Source organism: Trachurus trachurus (assembly GCF_905171665.1).
Source record: "Trachurus trachurus genome assembly, chromosome: 14".
NCBI lineage: Eukaryota > Metazoa > Chordata > Actinopteri > Carangiformes > Carangidae > Trachurus > Trachurus trachurus.
The window spans coordinates 112,461-140,000 of record NC_139903.1 but is presented as its reverse complement, the minus strand read 5'-3'; the positions used below and the strand labels follow the sequence as shown (position 1 = coordinate 140,000).

The following is a 27,540-nucleotide window of genomic DNA, read 5'->3' as shown; positions in this document are numbered from 1 at the left end:
AACTGTAACTAGTTACTATTTTTCAGTAACTAGCACAACACTGAACAAAACAAAAGTGGTAGTTTTTGTTGTAGTCATCTTTTAGCCAGCAAGCTAAAGCTATGTGGTAGTTAGCTTAACATGTTTGTTAAATGGTCAGTTGGGGTTGGTTGTCACACTGCTCTGGGGGTTGGTTGTCACATATGTGACAATGGCTTTCACAATGAAATAATTTTATAGCACTGCAAATTCTTCCATTTTACTTCTCATTAGATAATTCAGAGAACTGATCACCTGCCTCAGTCTTATTATAATATTGGACATGTAGGCTACCTGTTCTTGGTCCGCTGTTTGTTGTTGCCAAATAAGGTAACTTATTCATAATGATTTGATAATTTGATCGTTCTCGGGGCACTGGTGATTATTATATAGGTGGTATTCATTTCAAAAGTTATTTGGTGTGTCTAGCTTAAAAAACAAGAAAGTTACACATCTTCTTTTAAAATCCTAATATATCACTGAAACCCTATTGAACCTCCATAGGGACAACCAACCCCATACCCTGTGACAACCAACCCCGTGATGGGGTTGGTTGTCACATTGTGTCAGAGTGTCTTTCATGGTGAATTACTTCTTGTTGCAATATGTTCTAAAGACAAAAAGGGTACCAGTTTCAAGCCAAGACCTTAAGCTTTCATTTAATGTAAGAATTAATGTTCAAAGTTTTTTTGAAGATGAGCAATTCGTACATGAGTAAAAAGTGTGACAACCAACCCCGGTCTCCCCTACAACAGCACTCCCTCTCGTGTGATATTGCTTAAATAAAATAAAACTTAGATGTGTTCAGACTGATGTGTTGATTGTAAAACATGTATTTATTGATGTAAATGTGGTGGTTTGTGTCCGTAGGCTCCAGAGCCCCGAGGCAGCGCTGCTCTTCTGTCCAATACACACAGGAAGCTTCACTTTACATTCAGACTAACTAATGCTACTGATACAGCTGTTAGATTTCATCACTGAGACCAACATTTATCTCCTAGAAATACTTTAACCAGCCGGGGCAGCGCTGCTCTTCTGTCCAATACACACAGGAAGCTTCACTTTACATTCAGACTAACTAATGCTACTGATACAGCTGTTAGATTTCATCACTGAGACCAACATTTATCTCCTAGAAATACTTTAACCAGCCGGTGGTAAACCTCTAAAAACCTGCAGGTAAGTTAATTAGCGATGGTTTTCTCCCCCGGGATGAGGACGGAGGTTGGCCGGCCGAGCAGCTCTGCAGACCAGCTGCTACCGGGTCACACAGGGCCGACCAGACCAGACAAACTCAGTGTGTGTTATTCTAGAGTGTGTGTGTCTGTGTGTGTCTGTGTGTGTGAGTCTCTGTGTGTGTGTGTGTGTGTGTGTGTGTGTGTGTGTGTGTGTGTGTGTGTGTGTGTGTGTGTGTGTGTGTGTGTGTGTGTGTGTGTGTTGGCATGAGCTTATCAGTAAAGAATGTAGTGGAAGAATGAGCAACAGGAAGTTCCTCCATCAGGGTGAAGCTGGCACCGACACACACACACACACACACACACACACACACACACACACACACACACACACACGGACACACACACACACACACACACACACACACACACACACACGGACACACACACACACACACACACTGTAAATCTCAGTGTGTAACTTTCTCTCAGGCTGGAGCAGAAACTCTCTGCAGACGCCACAAAGTCTGAGCTCAACATACTGATTATTGATTATTGATTATTGATTATAGATTGAACAGTCCAACCCCAGGATGGTGGTAGTTTCACAGCTCGGACAATAAGTTCATTAACTGGTTGAACTGATTCTGGCTCAGACAGAACTAAACTTCATCTGGTTGGTGAAACTGATCATTAATAAAATGTTTCCTTTACTAAACGATGTTTAGTTGTAAAATCAGGACAGAAATGGGGAAGACTGCCTTTCAGTTCTCTGCCTCCCAAAAGTGGAATAACCTACAAAACTGTCTGAAACTGGATCATCTTATTCCCTTAGATAGTTCTAAAAACTTATTATCGAATGTTTTACAACCGGTATGTAATTGTGAATCATGACCTTGTATACTGTATAATTGTGTTTTTGTAATCAGGGCGTCATTGAAAAAGAGAGCTCGCTCTCAATTGACCTTCCCTGAATAAATAAAGGAGAAATGAAAAAAAGTGAATGTAAGACTCAATCATCAGTGTGGATGTGTCTGGTGTGAAGTCAGTCAGCATGTCAGAGATGTAGAGAGGAGCTGCACCGCTCACAGCTTTAACACAATAAGTACAATGTTCAAATCAGTTCTTTGCTTCACTGGGAGCTGGAGAAGAGATGCTGACATCTGACTGATGTGTTCACATCTCTTAGTTCTTGTTAAAGGTGTAGTACAGAAATGGCCGTTTGTCTTGTTTGTCGCGCCGAGTTGTCACGAGCTGCAACACGAGTTTACCCGAGTGAGGAAAACTAATTTGATTGGTCGTTATCGAGCGGGCGGGATATTCAAAGCTTGGGGCGAGACCAAGCTCCGTGTGTGTGTGCGTGTCTCAGACGTTTGAATGACGGATGACGGATCCAATATCAGTGGCTGATGAATCGTGTACAGGCTGACGTATAATCCGTGCGCCTGCTTTATCCAATGCGAAAAAAAAAAAAAAATACACACTTTCATCCCGGATTTACTCAAAAATAGAATTTAGCACAAAGTTTGACCTACATCGTCTGATAGATGAGTTATCACATTAATTTTATGACCCAGAGTGGGCTCAAATTCAGTTTTCTTTTCTGTACACCTTTAAAACTCTGCTGCAGTGTTCGATAAGCTGCAGTTTAGAAAGTGCTGGTTTTGTTACTCCTGGTAGAGCTGTGGAGGGAGCATCAAACCTCTCTAACTGTCAGAAGAAGCTCAGTTAGAACCCGTCATGAATAAACCGCTCTCTCTCTCTGCAGACATGTTTGTTTCCATGAGCTTCACTTCAGTCTGACTCATGGAGTTACATCTGTACTGGTGGTGTCTGTGCTTCAAGACGACGCTGCAACATCATTGGACAATTCAACCTATTCATTAGCCAGTAACTTGTCTAAAGTACTGGAGACAATACAGTTAAAGGGATAGTTCAACATTTAGTCAAATTGTTCCCATTGCCATAATCCCTATAGTCATACATGTAGCAGTAGGTTAGTTACCTTTAATTGTCGGTGCAAGCTGTTTTTAGAACGGCGGAGCAGAGCCGTGAGCTGCTCAGAGCTACGCTACGGAGGCTCATTATGGGATTTCTTGGTTTCCCTCCTCATCAAACTCATCAAATACACAATCCAACAACTCCACAACGCTCTGGTGGACAAGTTGTGAGCTGCACATTCACCACGCTATGAGATAATAACACAACGTTACCACACAGAGTTGTTTTAGAGGGAAATACAGAGACTGTTGATGAAAAACTGTCCCTGAAGGCAACGTGCATCAGAGGTTTTACATGTATTTCCCTCTAAAACAACTCTGTGTGGTAACGTTGTGTTATTATCTCATAGTGTGGTGAATGTGCAGCTTCATGATGTTAAACTGTGACAGTCGATGTCGTTAGAATAAATAATAAAATAAAACTGAACTCAGACTCACGACATGAAGTTTATGAGCCTCACATGTATTTATGGATTTTATGAGACTGAGCTCATGTAATTCCTTTAACATTCAGACACACACACACACACACACACACACACACACACACAGGTCTGTTATTATAATCAGTGATAGGCTTCAGTCTTTATATTAATAAATATAAATTATATTCATATTAACACACTTTCTTTGTGTTTGTTGTTTTTCCTTCTTTCTGTTTTACTTTTTTACTACTTTGTAATGGTAACTATAGTTACCAACAGTAACTATAGTTACCTAATAGTAACTAAATGAGTAACTTGTTTCATCACATCTGGCTGACAGTCAAAGTTGAACTGACTCATGAAGCTCCGTCTCTCCTTCCTCTTCCCGCCTCGTCTCTTCAGCTTCAGTCATTTCACGTATCGTCCCTTTAACCCTTTAACATCCAGCCAATAGGCCTAATCAATAATCAATAATCAGTTTCCTACTACGAGTCACAGCCAGAGTCAAAGTTCCTCCTCCCTCTGAAGGAAACTGGTCCAACACATGTGGAGCTGAAATAACAGACTGGAAGATCAACATGAGGCCACATGTAACACACACACACACACACACACACACACACACACACACACACACACACACACACACACACACACACAGGGATGAAAAATAGCAGCAGAGGAATTTTAATTGAGCTCAGCAGCTGAAAAACAGTAGAGAGAGAGAGAGAGTCTAACTGGAAACAGATTTCAGGAGTAGAGCAGCAGCAGCACACACACACACACACACACACACACACACACACACACACACACACACACACACACACACACACACACACAGCCAACGCCCCAGACAACTGTAGAACTTGTAGTGTGACGTCACAGAGCTGCTTTATAAAGTGAATGAAAACCAGTTTCCAATCGATAACTAGTATCGGTAACAATCAATAACCATCTATCGATCATCAGCCTGATCAGAGAGGAACAAACTCCCATGATGCAGCGCGACACCGTCACTACAGTGATCAGCTGTGACCCGCTGGTCCCGGATCAATAGACAAGACATCTTCATATAGCACCAAGGCAACTCACTGTGATTTACACTAAGACTAAAGAAGCATAAGACTGAATAAAAACAAATAAAACACTAAAACAGAGTTTAAAGCAAGAGCAAATAAAAGTAAAAGAAAAGAAAGTAGATAAAGTTTTAAGTTCTCAGCTATAAGCAGTGAAAAGAGAAATGCGTTTAACCTGGATGTAAAAGTGCTGACAGTTGGGGCTGATCTCAGGTCTGCTGGTATCAATAGGCTAGTTGCTCTGGACTCAGCGGAACACGGAGAAGAACAGTTCGGATTGGTTCGGTTCGGTTCGGATCAGTTTAGCTCGGTTCGGATCAGTTCGGTTCAGATACCAGACTCTTACCTGCAGTCTGCGGCGGGCTGAGGCGGGATGAGGCGGGATGAGGAGCGGCTGTAGAGACGCGGAGAGACCAGTCTATGGGAGAGACACCAGTCTGGAGGAGGAACAGCGTCACTCTGCGTAAAGACGCACACAGGAGCACGTTCACACCGGAAGTACAGCAGCGCGCCTTCAAAATAAAACTAACATGATGATGTGACGCTCTAAAAGACAAGAAGAGGTCCTTGTTCCTTCAAAATAAAAGTCAACGTGACGTTCGACTCGCCAGCTTTTAGTGTGAAGTTGATGGATGGATGGATGGATGGATGGATGGATGGATGGATAGAACGATAGAACGATAGATAGATAGATAGATAGATAGATAGATAGATAGATAGATAGATAGATAGATAGATAGATAGATAGATAGATAGATAGATAGATAGAACGATAGATAGAACGATAGATAGATAGATAGATAGATAGATAGATAGATAGATAGATAGATAGATAGATAGATAGATAGAACGATAGATAGATAGATAGATAGATAGATAGATAGATAGATAGATAGATAGATAGATAGATAGATAGATAGATAGATAGATGGATAGATAGATGGATAGAACGATAGATAGATAGATAGATAGATAGATAGATAGATAGATAGATAGATAGATAGAACGATAGAACGATAGATAGATAGATGGATAGAACGATAGATAGATAGATAGATAGAACGATACAGATAGACAGATAGATAGAACGATAGATAGATAGATAGATAGATAGATAGATAGATAGATAGATAGATAGATAGATAGATAGAACGATAGATAGAATGATAGATAGAACGATAGATAGATGGATGGATGGATGGATGGATGGATGGATGGATGGATGGATGGATGGATAGATAGATAGATAGATAGATAGATAGATAGATAGATAGGTAGATAGATAGATAGATAGATAGATAGATAGATAGATAGATAGATAGATAGACAGACTCTCATCAACAGTTCCTACAAACATCTTAAGGACTTTAATGAAGCTGCTGTTGGAACATTAATTACAACTGTTTCCATAGCAACACCTTCTTCATGGTTCAAATACATTTGACTCAACTAATTAAAAAGAAAGAAGATTTAACTGGTTCAGAGTTCACTGGTGTCGCTGTGTGGTCGATGGTAACGACACCAGACTTCATACTGACACCATCACAGCTCAGTGAGTTCAACTGGGACCAGGATTCATCCTTCAGCTGGATCAAACACACAGGGACCACTTCCTGTTTACCCCCTTCTTTCCCTTCAAATTAAAATCCAGTTCTTACATGTATTTTAGACACAGTAGGCTAGGGTTAGGGCTAGGCTACATCCAGACAGAGAGTTGTAGACCCAGTAGGCTAGGGTTAGTGTTAGGCTACATATAGACACCAGAGTTGTAGACCCAGTAGGCTAGGGTTAGTGTTAGGGTTAGGCTACATATAGACACCAGAGTTGTGGTCCGTTGAGATGCAGGAACAGGTTTTTACTTCAGTCATATCAAAAACACATCAGCAAATCAAATCTGTACAAATCTACAGGAGTGAGTTCAGTTCATGAGCAGGCACTTGAATTCACAACAGTTGAGCCCTCGTCGTCATGGAGACACTTCACTTAGTTTCTATGGTTACGTCAGAGATCAGATCAGATAAAAACACGTTAGCCCTGGTAACACACACACACACACACACACACACACACACACACACACAGGGAAGCTCTGTAGATATAAAGTCGAAGCGTGCGCTACGGTCTACGTCGTCATGACGACCTCAACTGAACAATGTGCATCAATAGAAACAACGACATCACAACAGACAATCAATAAATCAATTAATCAATAAATAAATAAATAGAATTAATTACAACATAAATATTAATAGTCCAGTCATTTTAATCCAGTAAAGGGCTCAACGTTGAACAAACTCAACTGGTTTTGTTTCCTCAACATGTCCTGAATGAAGGAAGTAAAGCCCAGAAGAATCCCATTAGGGGAAAGTTTAGAAAAACACCCAAATATAGCCCATAATACGCCTATTCATTATGTTTCTCATGTGAATAGGGTAAAATTTTAACCTTTAGATATCTCCATGAAAATTACTGAGTTGATTACTTACATTAAGACAAACAAAAAATGTATTACAAGTTTTTTGAAATTCTTTGTTAACATGAGAAAATTTGCATACATTTGCATAAATTCCACCGTTTTGACGGCACATGTATATAAAGGTGCTGTGGTGGTACCAGCATGAAAATGAGTTGACTCCATCGGTCAACCGACAAGAAATCACTTCACATTTCAAGATGGCTGCAATTTTTCAAGAATCCGTCGCTGCAGGAAGCACTGGTTTTACATGGTAGCATAGCAACCTAGCTCATTAAAGCTACAGTTGTTTTTCATGGTAGCCTAGCAACCTAGCTCATTAAAGCTACAGTTGTTTTTCATGGTAGCCTAGCAACCTAGCTCATTAAAGCTACAGTTGTTTTTCATGGTAGCCTAGCAACCTAGCTCATTAAAGCTACAGTTGGTAAGCTGACGAAAGTGAAAGTAAACACAGGTCCCTTTATGAACCTCTAGAGTCAACTCATTTTCACCTTTATATATACATGTGTCGTCAAAACGGTGGAATTTATGCAAATTTATGCAAACCTGCTCATGTTAACTCATTGAGTGCCAACCACGTAATTTCTCGTTTTTCGTTCCCATGCGTTGAGTGCCAAAAACGTAATTTTACGTTTTTTGCTTTTTTTTTAAATTATGAAAATAGACACTTTAATACACATTATATGTAAATTTGGGGACTCTACGACGAGGAGAACTGAAATAGATGACGATCAAAGTCTCATGACAGCTCATGATCTGGAAGTTTTTATCATAACTCGGCTTCTGCAAACGAGTTCTGCATGCAGATGCAGCAGCTGCTCCGCTGCTGCTCTGCTCTCACCCGCGCTGCTGCTCCAGCTGCTCGAGCTGCTCGGAGCTGAACCAGGAAGCTCTCAGCCCACTGTCCCGCCCGGTCTTCACCTCGAGCAACACCGTGTCCTCCCCAAAGTCCTCCCGCGGTAAAATCTGATGGTCTCTGGGCCAAAGCAGACCGGCATCACCGACCCGTACCACAGAAGGACCGCGACCACCGGCGGGACCGGTCTTCCCGAGCCGCGGTGGCCGACTGACCCTCACGCTCCGCGGGGAGAAGCTGTGACACGGCACGGTGCGTCTGTGTTATTGTTGTTTAGTGGCGCCCCCCCCGCCCCCGCTGGTGGTTTTGTGAATAGAACAACAACTGTTGTATATATTTATCTTATACGAGCCCTTTGATCCAGAAATGCGAGTGTCAGAAGAGCGACAGACACAAACAGAGCACCTTTCATAAAAGACGCTCTATCTCCTTTTCTAGAAAAAAAGGAGGGATTTTGGTGAAACCCAGCCATGTTTAGCTTGACTTTTCTCAGGAACGGAGGCACGTAGAAACAAACGGTTTGTGGCCACTTGAAGCATTAAGTTAAACCTTTCAATTGAGCCACAGTATGTGTTGGTGGCAATAATATAGAATACACTATGGCTCTACATAAAAAGTCAAAAATGGTCTAAATTGCCGGTACACTTGACTAAAACTTTGGAAAGGAGCGCGGCACTCAATGAGTTAACAAAGAATTTCAAAAAACTTGTGATACATTTTTTGTTTGTCTTAATGTAAGTAATCAACTCAGTAATTTCCATGGAGATATCTAAAGGTTAAAAATGTTTTACCCTATTCACGTGAGGCTTTTTTTCCCTCATTCAGGACATGTTGAGGAGACAAAACCAGTTGAGTTTGATTCTGTTGTAGTTTGTTCAACCTGTTTTCATAAAACGACTGAACTAGAATCACAACATAAATAAATAAATGGTTTGTGTTAAATAAATAAATAAAAAAGTTCCTGGACAGACGAGAGGTTTCTGGAGCGTAGAGAAGAACCAGAACAGAACCGCTCTGACAGGTCCTTCTACAGTCTGTGTCTGCGGGGGGAGGAGCGTCGTCACTGCGTTGTCATGGCGTCGTCACGGCGTCGTCACGGTGACGTCGTCACGGCGTCGGTTCGTCCATGGGCAGAACCAGCCGAGTCCCTCTGCTCTCCGGCTCGTCGGCCGCCGAGCGCCTCACGGTGCTGACGGTGACGTCACCAAACATGGAGCCGCCGGCGTCGTCCAGGGTGAAGTCAGAGTCGTCGTCATGGAGACGACCCTCGTTCTGGAGGGAGGAGAGGAAGATGAGGAAGATGAAGAGCAGCCAGGTGGAAATGTTGCACTGCAAAAACTCTACATCTGTCCAATAATATTTGTCTCATTTCTTGTCAAAACTAAACTTTTTCCACTTAAAATAAGACTCATCACCTAAAAATTAACTTGTTTTTAGATCATTTTCACTTGAAATAAGACAGATAGAACGATAGAACGATAGATAGATAGAACGATAGATAGAACGATAGATAGATAGATAGATAGATAGATAGATAGATAGATAGATAGATAGATAGATAGACAGACAGACAGACAGACAGACAGACAGATAGAACGATAGACAAAAAAGTCTAAATCTTTCCAAGAATATTTGTCTTATTTCTTGTCAAAATGTCTCATTTCTAGTCAAAACTAAACTCTTTTCACTTAAAATAAGACTCATCACCTAAAAATTAACTTGTTTTTAGATCATTTTCACTTGTTTCGAACTAATTTTTACCTGAGATAAGAAGAAAAATCTGCCAGTGAAAGCAAGTTTTTTTGTGTTTGTAATAAGAAAGAAAAACTTGTTCCACTATCAGATTTTTCTACTTATTTCAAGTGAAAATCTGTTTGAAAGAAGTAAAAAGTGTCTAAAAACAAGCTGCTTTTTATGTGATTTTAGGTATAATGAGATTAGTTTTGACTAGAAAGAAGACTTAGAGTTTTATCAGTGTGTGTGTTAGTAGCCGTGCAGCGTGCGCCGTGCAGCAGCGTGCAGCAGCGTGCAGCGGCGTGCAGCAGCGTGCGGCGTCAGACCTCGTAGGCCTGTGGGCTGGTCAGACATCGGGCCACGGCGCCGCAGCACGACGGCAGCGTGGCGGTGAGAGGAGGACCGCTGTGGGTCAGCAGAGGCTTCAGGTAGCTGAGGACACGGTCAAGGTCCAGACTGGTTCAGACTGGTTTAAACTGCTTCCACACTCATCTTCTATACAACAACATGGTCAGCACAATAACTTATTTAGTTCTATTTATATCTTTATTATTGTATTTATAGTAAATGCATATTTCCTTTTTGTATATAGTATACCTATGCGTATCTTTTGCACTATAATATTTCAATTCATTCTATTTTTATTTTTATGTTATTTAAATTCTTAATTCTCTAAATTCTTATTCTATTCTATTTTTTGTACCTTCATGTTTGCACCTGACACCAAGACCAGTTCCTCCTGCTGTAAACTGACCTTTGCTGCTCTGGGCAATAAAACTGTTCTGGTTCTGATTCTGATTCTGATTAGATCACAGCGTAGTGAAGGCGCCCCCTGGTGTCAGACCGATGGATCCACGGGTCAGAGGTCAGAGGTGAAAGGTGAAAGGTCAAAGGATACTTGTGGTCAAAGTTGTACCAGATCCTGAAGGGCCAGGCGCTCTCATGTTTGGTGTTTCTCCGCTGAGCGCCGTCCACCGCAGCAGAGCCCTAAACACAACACAACACACACACAGACACACATTCAGCTTCAGTGGCTGTTGCTTCATTCTGACACCAGGGGGCGCCATGAATACAACATTGTTTACAATCCTGTTTCTCCTTAAAAACATTTAAAACCAAGATCAAACATACAGATCTACTCACTGTTGCATCATTGGGTTTTCTATGTATTTGATCTTCATTTCACTATTACTAATACTACTGTTAAATGTTGTATTTATATAGTATCTGTGTATGAGATGAAGATATGCACTTGTGTGCTTGTACGATTGAGGAGGGGGGGTATTGGGAGGGGAGGGGGGAGTAAAGTCTTAAGAAAAGTTAATCACAGGTTTAAAAAGGGAGGTGGTTTATAAACCCATCAGGCTGTAAGATCTGTTTGATTGTGTGTCTGTCAGTGCAAACAATAACATAAAAACTAAAATAAAAACAAAGCTGGTGTGGAGTGTGTGGAGACTTACAGAGGCGTCCTGGTCCGAGTCCACGCCCACTCTGAGGACAGAGGAACAGAACCTTCATTAGAACACAGAAGAGGTGTGGACAGCTCTGCCCTACAAAGGCAAAGTGCAGTATCTGCATTTTTTCCTTTTTTTTCTTTCTTTTTTTGACCAATCAAAGTGTAAAGGCATCTTCTCTTCAATCTGGTAGAATTTGATATTGGTTCTGCTACATTTCCAGAGTTATTGGGCTTTTTATTTTGCTGTCCATCCAAAAAAGCACTGTGAAACCAAGGCAACGTGCAGTATCTGCAAAGAGTAACTGTACTCCCTACATCCCATAATTTACTCTATGATTCCATTTGCAGTAAAACCAAGGCAAAGTGTATCAGTATCTGCCATAAAACGGTCAAAGTTGGACAGAAAGACAAACTACAAAACACATTTAATTCAGACCACCTTTATCTAATCCATTCTAGACTTGGTAGTTATTCATCATTTGATGCTTAAACCTGACAATGAAAAACACTAAAAGCTGTTTTTCTCAGTTTGGCATTTTTACAGATACTGCACTTTGTCTTCCTAGGGCAGAGATGTGGACAGTGGACAGGTCCGGAGACCGCTGCTTCGAGGCCAGTGGGCGGGTTCTCGGCCGGCTAACCGCCGCACCTCTCCAAATATGGCAGTAGAATCCAACATGGCGCAGACTCAAACCCCCGTAGTAGCGGCACAAAACAGACTCCCCCAAACCAATGGTGACGTCACGGTGCTACGGCCATTCTTTTTACAGTCTATGGCCCAACCCCCTACACATCAGATGACCTGATGAAGACCCAAGGGGTCGAAACGTTGTCCTAATACATTTTTGGGAGCTTGATTATAGCAGTGTGCGGACATTCTGTCTGTTTTTCAGTCTCACGGTATCCTCATGAAGGACAGTGTGGACAGACAGGTGAAGACAGACAGGTGAGGACAGACAGGTGAAGACAGACAGGTATCTTACGGTATCCTCATGAAGGACAGTGAAGACAGTGGACAGTGAGGACATTGAGGACAGTGAAGACAGACAGGTATCTTACGGTATCCTCATGAAGGACAGCATGGGCGTGGTTCCTCCTCCACACAGCCACACGGTGAAGAAGACGATGAGCAGCGTGGTGGAGAACATCATCTGACGGGCGTAGGTGGCCGTGTCTCTGATGGAGAGGGCAAAGGTCATGGCCCCCCGCAGGCCTGGAGGGGGAGGGGGAGGAGTACAGCTCGTAGGACTTTATGGAGTACAGTGTGTAGTACAGTGTGTAGTACTTTGTGCAGTACTTTGTGCAGTACTTTGTGTTTCCCACCTGCGAACATCATGACGTGCTGGACGTTGGAGCCGATCTTGTGGTTGCGGCCGAGGTTGAGCAGGAAGGACAGAGGGTAGATGTTGGCGGCTCGGCCAATAAACACGGCCAGCTGGGGTCAAAGGTCAAAGGTCAAGGACACAACAACAGCAGCCGACCACACCAAAGGTCAAAGGTCAAGGACACACTGCAGTTAAACATCGATCCAGTTCAGGAGGAACAGGACGTCAGTCTGTTTTCTCTCCGTCGCGGCTCAGAAGCTAAACGACAGTGAGACGGCCGCCTGACGACTCCGGCTTCTCTTGCTCCAGTTTGTTTGAAGTGAACTTGCTTTTCTCTGTCGCTGCAAACTTATCCCAACTTTGGTCACCGGAAAACTTAAAAACACGGAGTCTGATGATGAGCCTCTCACAGCGGCCGCTCTAGAAACCATTCCTCAGAAATCCTTCAACAAAGCCGACAGGAATGAAGAGCCGACTGGACGCCATGCGGGTGACTGAAGAGATGAACAACACCAAACTACTACGTCTCAGTCAAACTACAGCAGCCTCAAGGAAGCAGAGAACACAGTCTCTCTGGACCGGATGTGGACCAGAGAGTCTCTGCTCAGACCAGCAGACCTTGAGATCTGAAGCAGAAGGGAAAACCTACGGATGCTGTATGTGTTCGCATACCTGAGTGCTAACATCCCAAAATGGTTCCCAATGGTTCCCAAAGCTGCTAATGGTGCAGACACCAACTCCGGCGACGACGCAGCTAATCGCCGAGCCACCGCCGAGTGGGCGGTTCTGTGTGACGTGGTGCAGAGCTTGAGTTTCACTCTGCCGTTTCCAACATGGCGGCCGGGTCACAAACGATCTCATTTTACAGTTAAAGCAGATATCAGTGGAATGTTTTTGTTAATATAAGTCCTAATTAGTCATATTTTCCGTCAGCAATCACTTACATGAAGTATTTCAGCCTAAACACGAGTCTCTCCGTCACTCTGCTCTGCTGTAACCCGAGGAGAAAATTTTCCTTGTGGGATACAAGTGTTATCCAATGAGGAGAGAGAACGGCATGAAGGGCTGTGTGTGCAGCCAAGGGATGCGCGTGAATGTGGTGACGTAGCACGAGGACCAATTGATGCCTGACAAGGGCGGGGGCTGCTAACTCATGGTGCGTTCAAAGAAACTCGTACTTTGTGTTTTTCCTTCCTGTGAAGTCATACCAGTTCGATCTGGTACGAGTTCACGGGTCGGAAGTTACGAGTGGCCGTTATAGGGAACTTTCACAGACAACAGGATGGTAAAAACACGAGCTACGGGTTACCTGGAACGCTACCAAGTCGTAGTTGTGACTTGAAGCTGTAACTTACGGTTTCAAAAGCCTGCCTTGAACGCAGCATTAGCCGAAACGGCCGTGAAGCTGATATCTGCTTTAAACAACACACTAAAGTCTGTTTCTGAAAACATTTGAGGAGGGAAATGTGTAACAGAGCAGTAACAGAATCTGGATTCATATTTGATCAACACGGCCTAGTTTGATAGTTTGAACGGAGTTTCTGAGCCGGCTTCCTTTACGTATCAACACTCTGCGTCAGTCAAACACAGGGCGAGTCAGAAGGATACGAAGGCTCCCAGGATGAACAGAGGGTTGAAGACGTGAGACTGGAAGGAGAAGAGAGTCAGACCCATGTAGGAGAAGATGAAGTTCTCCGCCAGGAAGTTCAGCAGCTCGAACAGCTGAGGGACAGAGGACAGAGACACACAGAGGACAGACTGAAGACTGAAGACTAGAGACTGACAGAGGACAGAGGACAGAGGTGCAGCAGGTGTCTGTGGTCTGTGTCTCATGTTAACGGTGTTTCCTGAGAACAGAAACCTGCTTCTACCACCAGTTTCACAATAATAAAATAATAATTACATTTCAACACTTGTGACCTCATCACCGTGGTAATAGAGGCAGTGCGTAGGTGTGGTTGTGTGTGTGTAAAGACACTTTGTCCTCATCAAACTTCACAGGAAGTGAACTGACCACAGACACGAAGCTGCTCGTCACTGGTCCTCTGATCTCTAGTCAAAATGTCGTTTCTAGTCAAAACTAATCTCATTTTACCTAAAATAAGACTCATCACATAAAAAGTAGCTTGTTTTTAGACACTTTTTACTTCTTTCAAGCAGATTTTCACTTGAAATAAGTAGAAAAATCTGATAGTGGAGCAAGTCTTTCTTTCTTATTACAAGCACAAAAAACTTGTTTTCACTGGCAGATTTTTCTACTTATTTCAAGTGAAAATTAGTTTGAAACAAGTGAAAATGATCTAAAAACAAGTTCATTTTTAGGTGATGAGTCTTATTTTAAGTGTAAAGAGATTAGTTTTGACTAGAAATGAGACATTTGGACAAGAAATGAGACAAATATTCTTGGAAAGGTTTTGTGTTTTTGCAGTGTGTCCTCACCTGTTTGGTTCTGTCCTGGGACTCAGGTGACAGGTTGTTGTAGGTGTAGTGAGCCTGAGTGATGCCACAGAACAGCACCGCCACCACACCTACACACACACACACACACACACACACACACACACACACACACACACACACACACACACACACACACACACACACACACACACACACACACACACACACACACACACACACACACACACACACACACACACACACACACACACACACACACACACACACACACACACGACCAAAGGAAATTCATGTGAAACCAAAGCTGAGTGACACTTGTCTCGATGGAAACAGTGATTGTTTGTGGTGAACCAGAAGCTCCGGTGTGGATGGTGTGGATGGCGTTGCCGTGGTTACCTGTGAAGCCACAGGCCTCGGCCAATAGGAAGGTGCTCCAGGACATGAGGAAGAACAGCGCCGTCTCCAACAGCGGGAAGTCACGCAGCTTCGTGAACTTGGTCACGTGATCAAAACGACCGTCAAGGAGAAAACAGCAAGTGGTTCACATGTTCACATGTTCACATGTTCACATGTTCACCTGTCTAACTGTTCCTCTGTTCACATGTTTAACTATCCATCTGTTCACATGTTCACCTGTTCACATGTTCACCTGCAGCTCTCAACCCTCTAACCCTAACCAATGAAACAGCCTTTAAAGCTGCAGGTCGGTCACCAGGTAGATCACAGATTAACACACCAGCTGCTGTGTTTACATTAACGATGATGTCATGCAGGTGAGATGATGTCATGCAGTGAGATGATGTCATGCAGTGAGATGATGTCATGCAGTGAGATGATGTCACGGTGATGTCATAGTGAGGATATGAGGGCGGTCATGACGCCCGTGGCGACGCCCAGAGCGAAGGAGCCGCTGAAGACGGCGAGGAAGAGGCCGAAGGACTTGAGCAGCGCCGAGGCCTCGAAGCTGTGGCTGTTGTCACCGGCCGGCTGGTAGGCCACGATGGAGCTACACACACACACACAGAGAGAGAGACACACAGACACACACACACGGTCGTCATGACTACAGGAAGTCGGCCTGTGACTGAGAACACAGGTCACATGCTCAGAGAAAAACACAGAAAAAGAAAAGATTCAAGCATCAAATGGAAGCTGCAGAAACCCAAACCCAGTCCTGGTCCTGGTTCAGACTGGAGTTGGGTTTGGCAGTCGCTACAGGAGCCGAGGATCCCTCAGCTCTGATTGGTCGACAGCCGGAGAGCCGAGGATCCCTCCGCTCTGATTGGTCGACAGAGCCGAGAGCGAGCAGAGGCAGAAGCAGAACCAGCTCACTGCAAAAACTCTAAATCTGACCAATAATATTTGTCTTATTTCTTGTCAAAATGTCTCATTTCTAGTCAAAACTAATCTCTTTCCACTTAAAATAAGACTCATCACCTAGAAATGAACTTGTTTTTAGATCATTTTCACTTGTTTCAAACTAATTTTCACTTGAAATAAGTAGAAAAATCTGCCAGTGAAAGTAAGTTTTTTGTGTTTGTAATAAGGAAGAAAAACTTGCTCCACTATCAGATTTTTCTACTTATTTCAAGTGAAAATCTGCTTGAAAGAAGTAAAAAGTGTCTAAAAACAAGCTGCTTTTTATGTGATGAGTCTTATTTTAAGTAGAATGAGATTAGTTTTGACTAGAAATAAGACAAATATTCTTGGTAAGAGTTTGAGTTTTTGCAGTGGTCCGAGTCCGACAGAGAAGCAGCACACAGAGCTGGTTCTGCTGCTGGTTCTGTGGGACTCGGAGGAGAAGCAGCAGATCTAAAGGGGCTGTGGGGGGGTTAGAGGGGCGGGGGGGGGGCAGTGATCATCCCTACACTAAGAACAGATCTACACTGACTCAGATGATCAGCTTCTCAGGCCTCGTCCACACAGAACCAACAGAAAGCTTTCCCACCAGCCCTAGGACCTGGTACCAGGAACTATTTTAGTTCCTCCTCCTCCTGGTTCCAAGCAGCTGAAGCGATACTAAAATGTGACGTCAGCCGACTGCCTTCCACTGATTGGACAGAGCGTTGTGACGTCAGCCGACTGCCTTCCACTGATTGGACAGAGCGTCGCCACTGGAAGAGTAGCGAGCGCTAACCCTAACCCGAGTTTTGTGTTTTTACCGTTTAGACGGGAACGCCACGGTGGAGCGTTGATGGGAACGCCACGGTGGAGCGTTGTTAAGATCTCCACTCTGGAGGCTGGTTTCACTTTTTTGTGTTTTTCAGCCCCAGAAACGCCGTCGCCGTCTAAACTAAAGGTACATCCCATAAACTATTCGTCGTGTCAATGTAGCCGATGTCATATCTGGCCCTCTGCGTTGTGTTTCTCACGGCCTGCCCTAGGTGGGGTTCGATCCCACAACCTCCCGCACCGGAGGCGACGATGCTAACCTCTTCGCCAAGAGGTTGACAACCACTTGGCAGGTTGGTTAGCACGTCTTTTATGGGTGGAGTGAGTGCACATCCGTTACATCAACGGCCTGTAGCGATGAGTCTCTGCTGCATCGTCTGTGTGGACGGACTCTAACTCTACAGCTACACAACAGCCCAACACACCGGGGGCTCAGGGTCTGGTTTCCCCCCCACCACTCCCACCGGGGGCTCAGGGCGTTGCCGTGGCGACCAGTCCGTCCCCGTCTCCCCTGTTTGTCCAGGCGGAGGAGGACGCTGAGAGGGGGGGGGGGGGGGCAGTGAGATGACAGGGCTGGTGTTAGTGAGGTCATAGGAGAATTCTGGTCTTTTTTAAAAATCGTTAAGAAATCGCCTAAATCGTTGTCCTGATGGTCGCCCAGTGTTGGGGGGAGCAAAAAACGTGACTAGCTGTGTCCTAACCCCCCTCCTCTCTATCTAGTGACTGAATCTATCCCACAATTCACCGCCAAATGTAGTGAACATCCGTTACCACAGCGGCCCAGAGCGACCGGTGTAGCTATCAAATAAATGCAGTAGTGACCGGTGTAGCTACCAAATAAATGAAGTAGTGACCGGTGTAGCTACCAAATAAATGCAGTAGTGACCGGTGTAGCTACCAAATAAATGCAGTAGTGACCGGTGTAGCTACCAAATAAATGAAGTAGTGACCGGTGTAGTTACCAAATAAATGCAGTAGTGACCGCTGTAGCTACCAAATAAATGCAGTAGTGACCGGTGTAGCTACCAAATAAATGCAGTAGTGACCGGTGTAGCTACCAAATAAATGCAGTAGTGACCGGTGTAGCTACCAAATAAATGAAGTAGTGACCGGTGTAGCTACCAAATAAATGCAGTAGTGACCGGTGTAGCTACCAAATAAATGCAAGTAGCGACCGGTGTAGCTACCAAATAAATGCAGTAGTGACCGGTGTAGCTACCAAATAAATGAAGTAGTGACCGGTGTAGCTACCAAATAAATGCAGTAGTGCAGCAGCCTCAATAAATGTGTCCAGCTGCCAGAGTTGTCCGGTCGCGGCTTCCACAGACTCCCACAACAAACGTCGGAGCAAATTTCCTAAGAAGCGTTATAAACTGACCACAGACTCTGGATAACGAGGCTAATTTCTGTTAGCCCGTCTATGGTGTTTTACATTATACGTTAGCATTAAGCTAGCAGACTTTATGCTTAGTTGTGACACGTTGTTTCAAACTATGTGGGCACTATATAGTCACTATATACTCCATGATGACTGCCCTTTGTAAAGCAACACTACCGTAAGTGATGAGGGACAAAACTGGAGAGTTCATCAGCTGCTGCTCAAACACACGTGTGTATTTGTGTGTAGTGTGTATTTGTGTGTAGTGTGGAGTGTGTGTATCTTACGAGGACAGGACGATGGCCACGGCGTCGTTGAGGACGCTCTCTCCAAACAGCAGCGCGTACAGATCCACGTCCACACGCAGCTCGTTGAAGATGGCCAGCACCGTCACTACACCGTTACACAACAACAGACACACACAGCAACACAACACAGTAACACAACAACAGACACACACAGCAACACAACACAGTAACACAACACAACAACACAACAAGAGACAGACAACCTCCATCAAGAAGCTGCTCATAGCCACAGATAATGTTCAGAACAGAACCAAACTACATCAACAGTACAAACAGGGTCCCATCCCATAATACCAGGCACCAAACTCCTGCTAGTTTTGCCTGGTTTCTATTGAAAAGAGACTGAAACAACAACTCATCCTCTCTCTCTCCTCCAGCTGCTTCTGCTGCAGACCTGACCAGTCCGTCACAGACCGGTTTAGTGTTGAGGCTTCACATTCGTGCATAAATGACGTTGAGTGACAGGTTCACAGACAGTTTACCGGCCGTTAATTGGTTGCTCTGAGTTCAGTGGGCGGGTTCTCAGCCGGCTAACCGCCGCACCTCTCCAAATATGGAAAGTAGAGACTCCACCTAAAATCCAAGATGGCGCCGTTCAAATCCGCGTTAGTAGAGACACAAACCAATAGGAGACATCACGGTGCTACGGCCGTTCTCTCTACAGTCTATGAGTAGAACAGAAGAGTCCACAGACGTTCAGTTCCTAAACTACAGCAGCTTCTCTGACTGAGACAGTTACAGTTTGATCAACTCAACTCTGTTAGTTTCCCTGTTTAACCCTTTAACACTAGTTAGTGTTAGAAACAGAGAGGAACACTCTGCTCTGTGATTGGCTGGTCAGGTCTGCAGCAGGAAGCAGCTGGAGGAGGAGAGAGGATGAGTTCTGTTTAGTCTCTTTTCAATAGAAACCAGCTAAAGCTTTAAACCGACAGAGAGATTTATAATTTATTTCATTTTTTTTGGTGTTATAGCTGTTTGTGGTTGTTATTTTTATTTTATTATTATTATAATATATAATTTTAGTTATTTACTTATTTCATTTCCATTACTCACTTGATACTTGTGTTATGTTATTATTACTGATTTGATGACTAGTAACACCATTTACTATTGTTACTTCTCTATCTCTATCTATCTACCTCTTTCTATCTATCATCCCCCTCTCTCGGTCTCTTTTTCCCTCTTTTCTTCCTTTCTTTTGCCCATAGAAAGACATTCATCTCTCAGTTTTCAAGTTTTATATTTTAGCTTTAGCCTTTTCAACAGCAGTTTCTTCAGCTAACTCAGCATTGTTTTAACAATTTCTTCAGCTCATTCAGCAACAGCGTTCAGCTGCTTTCAGCATTCACACGCATTTTCTGCAGGAAATGCTTTCTTTTTCTAGTTTTATTTTTCATTTCCATTACTCACTTGATACTTGTGTTATGTTGTTATTACTGATTCGATGACTAGTAACACCATTTACTATTGTATTAATCAGTATATGTACGCATGAGAGGGTATGCTTTGTTTTTGTTTGTGTGTGTGTGTGTGTGTGTGTGTGTGTGTGTGTGTGTGTGTGTGTGTGTGTGTGTGTGTGTGTGTGTGTGTGTGTGTGTGTGTGTGTGTGTGTGTGTGTGTATGTGTGTGTGTGTGTGTGTGTGTGTGTGTGTATGTGTATATATGATTTGGATGAACTGAAGAAATAAATTAAAAATAAATTAAAACTGTACCGGGGTCGGTGGCGGAGACGATGGCTCCGAAGAAGAGGCAGTCGGTGAAGAAGAAGTCTCCTCCCAGCTGACCCACGGCCTTCATGAAGGACACGAAGCCATACATGATCAACCTGAGGAGACAAGGAGATAAGGAGACAAGGAGATAAGGAGATAAGGAGACAAGGAGACAAGGAGATAAGGAGACAAGGAGACAAGGAGACAAGGAGATAAGGAGATAAGGAGACAGGAGACAAGGAGATAAGGAGACAGGAGATAAGGAGACAAGGAGATAAGGAGATAAGGACTGTGTTCAAAATCATCCACTCATCCCCTCCCTCTCCACTACATCATGTAGACGATGTAGGGAACGACGGGAACGACGGGAGGAGAATGCCGACGCGACACGGTGACTCTCTGAACGTGGTTGATGCTCCAGCTGTTAGCGTGTTAGCCTACTGCTGCTAACATAGCAGATGCTCCAGCTGTTAGCGTGTTAGCTACTGCTGTGACGGAAGCAGACGCACCGAGAATCATGTAAACAAACCAGACACATAAAATAAAATAATAAAAACCGACACTTGTGGAAACATTTGAGGATGTGATTCTGTGTGGTTGTGTTTCTCTACAATAAACTGTTGAAATATCAGAAGTTTGGTTTGGTCGACTACTGTTGTGGCTATTAGCTTAGCTCGTTAGCTGTGGCTATTAGCTTAGCTGGTTAGCTGTGGCTATTAGCTTAGCTCGTTAGCTGTGGCTATTAGCTTAGCTGGTTAGCTGTGGCTATTAGCTTAGCTCGTTAGCTGTGGCTATTAGCTTAGCTCGTTAGCTGTGGCTATTAGCTTAGCTCGTTAGCTGGTATTTACTACATATTCTACTACAGTTTCTTGATTAGATTGATTTAATGCTGCCTGTTATTGTTGGGATGCTGCTGCCCAACTCCTGCTGCTCAGGCCAACGGAGCGAAGAGTTTACTGCTAAATAACCTAAAGAAATCCTAGCTAACTTGCTAATTAGCTTGCTGCTCGTCTTCTCTGGCAAAACACGACCGCATTGCATTGTGGGATACATACGGGAGTAGAAAGTAGTGTACATCGCTTGTTCACTCAGTTTTGTGGTGCATTGTGGGTGTTTTCTCGTCACTACAACATGTTGAACACACTATAGAGTTAGTGAACTACATCTGTGATAGGAGGAGATTTACTACACAGCCAAGGAGACAAGGAGACAAGGAGACGAGGAGACAAGGAGACAAGGAGGCCAGTCTGAGCCTTGGTGACATCATGATGACATCACGGGACCCACCCAATGACGAAGCAGGAGAGCAGCGTTCCCATGAAGGCGTAGGCCAGGATGGAGCCGATGTTCCTGAAGAAGTGCCTCTGAAACACAAACACACAAACACACAAACACACTGATGATTGACTGGCGTGATGATGTCACTGTGATGTCACTGTGATGTCATCATCAGTCTCTCCTCACCCGCTTGAGGCTGTAGCCGGCGTGGAAGATGATGGGAGGCAGCAGGATGTTGAAGAACACCTCGGGGTCAAAGGTCACCTGGAGGCAGAGCAGCTCATTCAGCTTTCAGCTAGATTTAGGCTACGTAGCATATCTATATCTATATATATATAGTCAGTGTAGAGAGTGTAGATATATATATATATATACATATATATATATATATATATATACAGAGCCGGCCCTCCCTATAAGCGAACTAAGCAGCTGCTTAGGGCCCCGCAGCCACTAGGGGGCCCCCAAACTTTGCTCAATCATTTGTCTAACCCTCTCTGACAACGTGTAACCCTTGACCCAACTGGCAACAATGACCGTGACACGCATACGTAAACGTAACGCAGACTGTGGCCGTTCTCCGGTAACGAGCGCGCACCACCCCTTCCCCCCCTCTCTCTCCTCTGGCCCCCTCACTCACTGAGATCGCGATTTGCGAGGAGGTGGACAGCGACGATGTCCTAAAGGATATATCCGTCAGGTGCGGAAAATAGGAAAAAGAAGAAGGTCGAGGATGAAAAAAAACAAGGACAAGGTAAGGCAAATTAATGTTATGTTTACCAGATGAACGTTTAGCCGAAAAAACATGTCGGTGCTTGTGTTAGCTCACTTATGTACCAGCCTGCTGCAGTTCACATGTCCTGGCTGATTTTAAGGTCTGTTTGCAGTGAAAAGATAACAGCTGTTTTCCTGTGAGGGGATAAAGGATCAATCACCCATTTATTAATGGCTGATTAGATATGTCATGTTGCCACATCCTCATTCCCCTGTGGCTGGTTCCAGTCATACAGTTGGTAAGTTTCTTGTTTGTTGCCACAATATGTTTATCTCTGTTGGAAAATTAAATTGTGTGTACACAAGTGGCTAAAAAAATTCTACTAATCTTCTCCACAGCTCCAATGGTTACTGCTGATGATGCTGCTGACCAACCAACATCCTCTATCTTCTTCTCAACTGAAGTTTTAAGGGTTCTAGAATTTAGCTGTACAGATAATTTAAAGAAAATAAATCTGTTCAAACTGTAATCTTTTGTAGAATCTTTTATCTTTCTGCTACATCAAAAGTAGTGATTTAATACTGCAGGTTTGGAGCCGTCTATTGCCATTCACAATATTAACATTAACATTCAGACAAAAACAAAGTAGAAGAAAAAATGACAAGTGAAATTAGACAGCTTTAAGTGTTTCAGTGACTCTAATTAGTAATAAAATATCTGCTCGCCATCATGTTGATAAAAGTACAATAAAATATGCAAGGTTGCATACGGTAGCTGGTTTTATGAATATTTGATGGTACATATATACACTGTGAGGCAGGGCCCCCAATTTTATCCTGCTTAGGGCCCCCAGATGTACAGGGCCGGCCCTGTATATATATAGTCAGTGTAGAGAGGTGTATTATCTCAGCAGCCAGTGGAGCTGCTTCTATGATCCAACACTCTGAGTCAATGATCACATCACCTGGAAGCTATTGAGCTAAAATGCTAAAATTTACATATAAAAACTTATAAGAATAATGAACAGATGTAAAATATAAAAACAAGAGGTGTAACTCATGCAGGGGAATTTCTTTCTTTCTTTCTATCCCTCTCTCTGTCTTTTTACTCCCTTCTTTCTTTCTTTCTTTCTTTCTTTCTTTCTTTCTTTCTTTCTTTCTTCCCCCTCTGTCTTTTTCTTTCTTTCTTTCTTTCTTTCTTTCTTTCTTTCTTTCTTTCTTTCTTTCTTTCCACCCCTCTCTCTGTCTTTTTCTTTCTTTCTTTCTTTCTTTCTTTCTACCCCTCTCTCTGTCTTTTTACTCCATTCTTTCTTTATTTGTCTTTCTTTCTTTCTTTCTTTCTTTCTACCCCTCTCTCTGTCTTTTTACTCCCTTCTTTCTTTCTTTGTCTTTCTTTCTTTCTTTCTTCCCCCTCTGTCTTTTTCTTTCTTTCTTTCTTTCTTTTTTTCTTTCCACCCCTCTCTGTCTTTTCTTTCTTTCTTTCTTTCTTTCTTTCTTTCTTTCTTTCCCCCTCTCTCTCTGTCTTTTTACTCCCTTCTTTCTTTCTTTCTTTCTTTCCATCTTTCCTTCTACCCCCTCTCTCTGTCTTTTTCTTTCTTTCTTTCTTTCTTACTTTCTACCCTTCTCTCTCTGTCTTTTTACCCCTTTCTTTCTTTCTACCCTTCTCTCTCTGTCTTTTTACTCCTTTCTTTCTTTCTTTCTTTTTTTCTTTCTACCCCCTTTCTCTGTCTTTTTGTTTCCTTCTTCAGCTGCTTTCAGCATTCACGTGCATTTCCTTCAGGAAATGCTATCTTTTTCTAGTTATTAATTATTTGTCCTTTTAGCTAGAACTGCTTGTTGGCTGTGTGTGTGTGTGTGTGCGGCTGTGTGTGTGTGCGTGCAGCTGTGTGCGTGCGTGTGTGCGTGCGTGTGTGTGTGTGTGCGTGTGTGCGTACCTTCCTCAGCATCTCGTCGTCCTGCACCTGGTGACCTTTGACCCTGCTGACCTCGCCCTTCAGCGAGTACTCGTAGAAGCGTCCGCTGACGTTGACCAGCAGCGTGGGGGGGCTGCGGCTCAGAGAGCAGCTCAGCACCAGGTCAGTCACACTCTGAGGGACATGGACCCCGAACCTCAGGACCAGGCCCACCAGCAGCCCTGGGGGGGGGGGGGGGGTAAACATCAGCTGCACCAACATATTTAAATACCTGACTGTCTCATGAACGTTAAAGGGACAGTATCATTTTTTAAAAGTGTGGTTGTATGATCTCCAAATAGCCCCTAAGTACTTTAACTGCAGTAGAAGACTCTCTGCACTCCTCCCGTTAGCAACGCCAGCCCATAATAGCCCTGCCCAGAGATTTACAACATACAGTGTTGTGAACAGACCCAAAGAAACGGCCTATTTTCACGGCCTAAAAGAGGTTTTATGTGCTAACCCTGGGCGGAGGGATACGTGAGTTGGTTAGGTCCAAATAAAAACTGTGTTTTTCCTGCACTTTGAAGGGCTGGAAAAAATTATATTATAGTGAACAATGGAACTGTGTATTTTTTTTTCAGGTAAAACCTCTTTTAGGCCGTGAAAATAGGCCGTTTCTTTGGGTCTGTTCACAACACTGTATGTTGTAAATCTCTGGGCAGGGCTATTATGGGCTGGCGTTGCTAACGGGAGGAGTGCAGAGAGTCTTCTACTGCAATTAAAGTACTTAGGGGCTATTTGTAGATCATACAACCACACTTTAAAAAAAATGATACTATCCCTTTAAAGCCCCAGTGTGTAAATAATTTGGCTTTTTATCATCAAAAATCGAATCTGTCTTTCATAAATACGTATTTCAATTGCGCCACTGAGAATGCCAGTCACACCCAGATATTCTGGCTGTGTCCCAAACTGAGCCTATTCTGGAAGGATGTTTTTGATGCTCTCAGAGAGGTTTTCACACACCCCATAATAACATTATTGGGAGCAATTCCTGAGGGTATAGAAGAAAGGGAGGTGAAATATCTCTTAAACATTTTGCTCACAGCAGCGTTAAAATGCATAACCCGTCCCTGAAACTGTCCCTGGAGGCAACGTGCATCAGTGATTTTGCATGTATTTCCCTCTAAAACAACTCTGTGTGGTAACGTTGTGTTATTATCTCATAGCGTGGTGAATGTGCAGCTCACAACTTGTCCACCAGAGCGTTGTGGAGTTGTTGGATTGTGTATTTGATGAGTTTGATGAGGGACACCAAGAAATCCCATAATGAGCCTCCGTAGCGTAGCTCTGAGCAGCTCACGGCTCTGCTCCGCCGTTCTAAAAACAGCTTGCACCGACAATTAAAGGTAACGAACCTACTGCTATGACTATAGGGATTATGGTGATGGAACACTTTGACTAAATGTTGAACTATCCCTTTAAGACAGTGAAGGTGACCTGTCAGTTGTTGTTGTTATAGTTATTATTACGGTACGACTATTATCAATGTTGTTGTGTTGTAGTGAATTCTTCTTAAAGGTATAGTACGTAGGAATTTGGTGCGGTTGCATATCTGAACGTATTCTTGATGTTGCATTCAGGTGAAATGGGGCAGACGTCAGACAGACAACAGACGCTGCATGTAACAGGATAAACAAGCGTCTATGTAAACAAGTGACAACATGTTGTCATGGTGATGTGGTATTGTTTTAGTAAAATGACATCCGGTTGGTTTGCCGACGGCCGTCTGCCTGACTGCACCTGAATGCAACACCAGTGCCTCCGTCCTTCCTCACACTACACAGTGGTGACAGTTTTAACAGGCCGTTTCCGTGGTTACCTACGGTCACGATGCAACATGGCCGCCTCAGTTCGGTGCGTCGCCCACTTATGTATTTGTAACGACTTGTAACAACTCATTCTAAGGAACCAGAAAGCTTTCATTTGTAGCAGCTGAGATTCACCTTCAGTCAAATACGGATTTATGAAAGACATGTTTGATTTTTGATCAGAAAAAGACAAATAAGTTACAGACTGGAGCTTTAAGACTTTTTGGTAACACTTTACTTTACTTGAATAGGTATTGATCAGATTGACATAACACTGTCATAACCATCAATGAATACTTCTGACAGCTGTGGTTAAGTGTCATTCGGTAAGTTATGTCACTTTTGATCCAAAGTTGACATTGTTGGAGATGTTTTTGTTATGAGAACTTGACATCATGTTTAAAGTTTGGCCATTAGGTCTGCTGCTATGCAACATGTTGAACTGTCCCTTTAAACGCAGCTGACGTCACAACACACCTGCTGTTCATCAGTGTGATCAGCTGTAGCAGCTAACAGCCTGATGCTAACAGCCTGATGCTAACAGCTGTCAGGTGTCTGTCTGGTCTCGTGCACCGGTCCGGTCGGGTCTCGCGCGCACCGGGACCTACCGTAGATCATGGCCAGGCCGGTCTCGTGCAGGAAGCGCACGCGGCGGTGCTTGAAGAGCCAGATGGTGAGGATGGTGAGGGTGAGCAGCAGGATGAAGATGAGCAGGTCGGTGCTGTCCTGTCGGTGGCTCTGCTCCGCGCGCCGCTCCGTGGACATGATGACGTCACACCGGACACACCGGGCGCACAGCGCGCACACACACACGCACACACACAGCAGCGGCAGCAACGGCCCCCGCGCTGCAGGTTCGAGCCCCATCCTGGTGGTTGATCCCGTCGCTGCTGAGGCTGAGGGGATCTGCTGCACACACTTCCGCTGACGTCATCAAAACACTCACACTTCCGGTCCTTCAGAGTAAAATTCCGGTCCTTCAAAGTAAAAGTAGACAACAACAACAACAACAACAACACAAACACAGCGTCATGTGTTATAAAATAAAAGTCTCCTGAAAAAATAAAAATGTTGTTTTTAAAATAAAAATATATGTATTTATATTTCATTTATATCTATTTATCACCCTCATTTCATGGCTATATTTATTTATTTATGCATTTATTAATTTATTTCATTATGACTAAAACGGCTTTCCATGAAGATTTTATGTTGTTTTATGTTATGCTAAACTGTGTTTTTATGTTTCTTTT

The 27,540-nt window shown here is 43.6% G+C and overlaps 3 protein-coding genes across 3 annotated transcripts in view; all 3 read right to left on the bottom strand.

The window, feature by feature from the left end:
* Positions 1-5,128, bottom strand: part of LOC310996642 (four and a half LIM domains protein 1-like) — a 13,449-nt gene extending 8,321 nt beyond the window's left edge. Inside the window, exon 1 of the mRNA XM_083986074.1 lies at positions 5,044-5,128. The gene's annotated coding sequence lies outside the window, so the exon portion shown is untranslated. The remainder of the gene's footprint in view (positions 1-5,043) is intronic.
* The window catches only part of cpeb4b (cytoplasmic polyadenylation element binding protein 4b), a 197,025-nt gene that overhangs the window by 102,288 nt on the left and 67,197 nt on the right, over positions 1-27,540 (bottom strand). The window lies entirely within an intron of this gene.
* LOC310996933 (sodium/hydrogen exchanger 6-like) lies at positions 9,037-27,153 on the bottom strand. The gene is made up of 16 exons (XM_083986471.1): positions 26,896-27,153; positions 24,456-24,655; positions 21,994-22,071; positions 21,817-21,893; positions 20,533-20,645; positions 18,800-18,905; positions 15,827-15,968; positions 15,359-15,464; positions 14,981-15,069; positions 14,150-14,263; positions 12,540-12,651; positions 12,276-12,429; positions 11,221-11,251; positions 10,659-10,747; positions 10,087-10,192; positions 9,037-9,298 (listed from the first exon to the last, which is right to left on the bottom strand). The coding sequence occupies exons 1-16, from the start codon at positions 27,050-27,052 to the stop codon at positions 9,134-9,136; spliced, it is 1,839 nt and encodes a 612-aa protein (XP_083842597.1). The 5' UTR covers positions 27,053-27,153; the 3' UTR covers positions 9,037-9,133.

What these genes read in the sequence shown, in the direction of transcription:
- LOC310996933 (XM_083986471.1), bottom strand. Translation starts at nt 27,052, where the DNA reads ATGTCCACGGAGCGGCGCGCGGAGCAGAGCCACCGACAGGACAGCACC. An exon ending in GCACGTCATGATGTTCGCAG is followed by an intron (nt 12,430 to 12,539) that starts GTGGGAAACACA and finishes CTCCCCCTCCAG; the next exon opens with GCCTGCGGGGGGCCATGACC. An exon ending in CTGTCCTTCATGAGGATACC is followed by an intron (nt 11,252 to 12,275) that starts GTAAGATACCTG and finishes CTCTGTCCTCAG; the next exon opens with AGTGGGCGTGGACTCGGACC.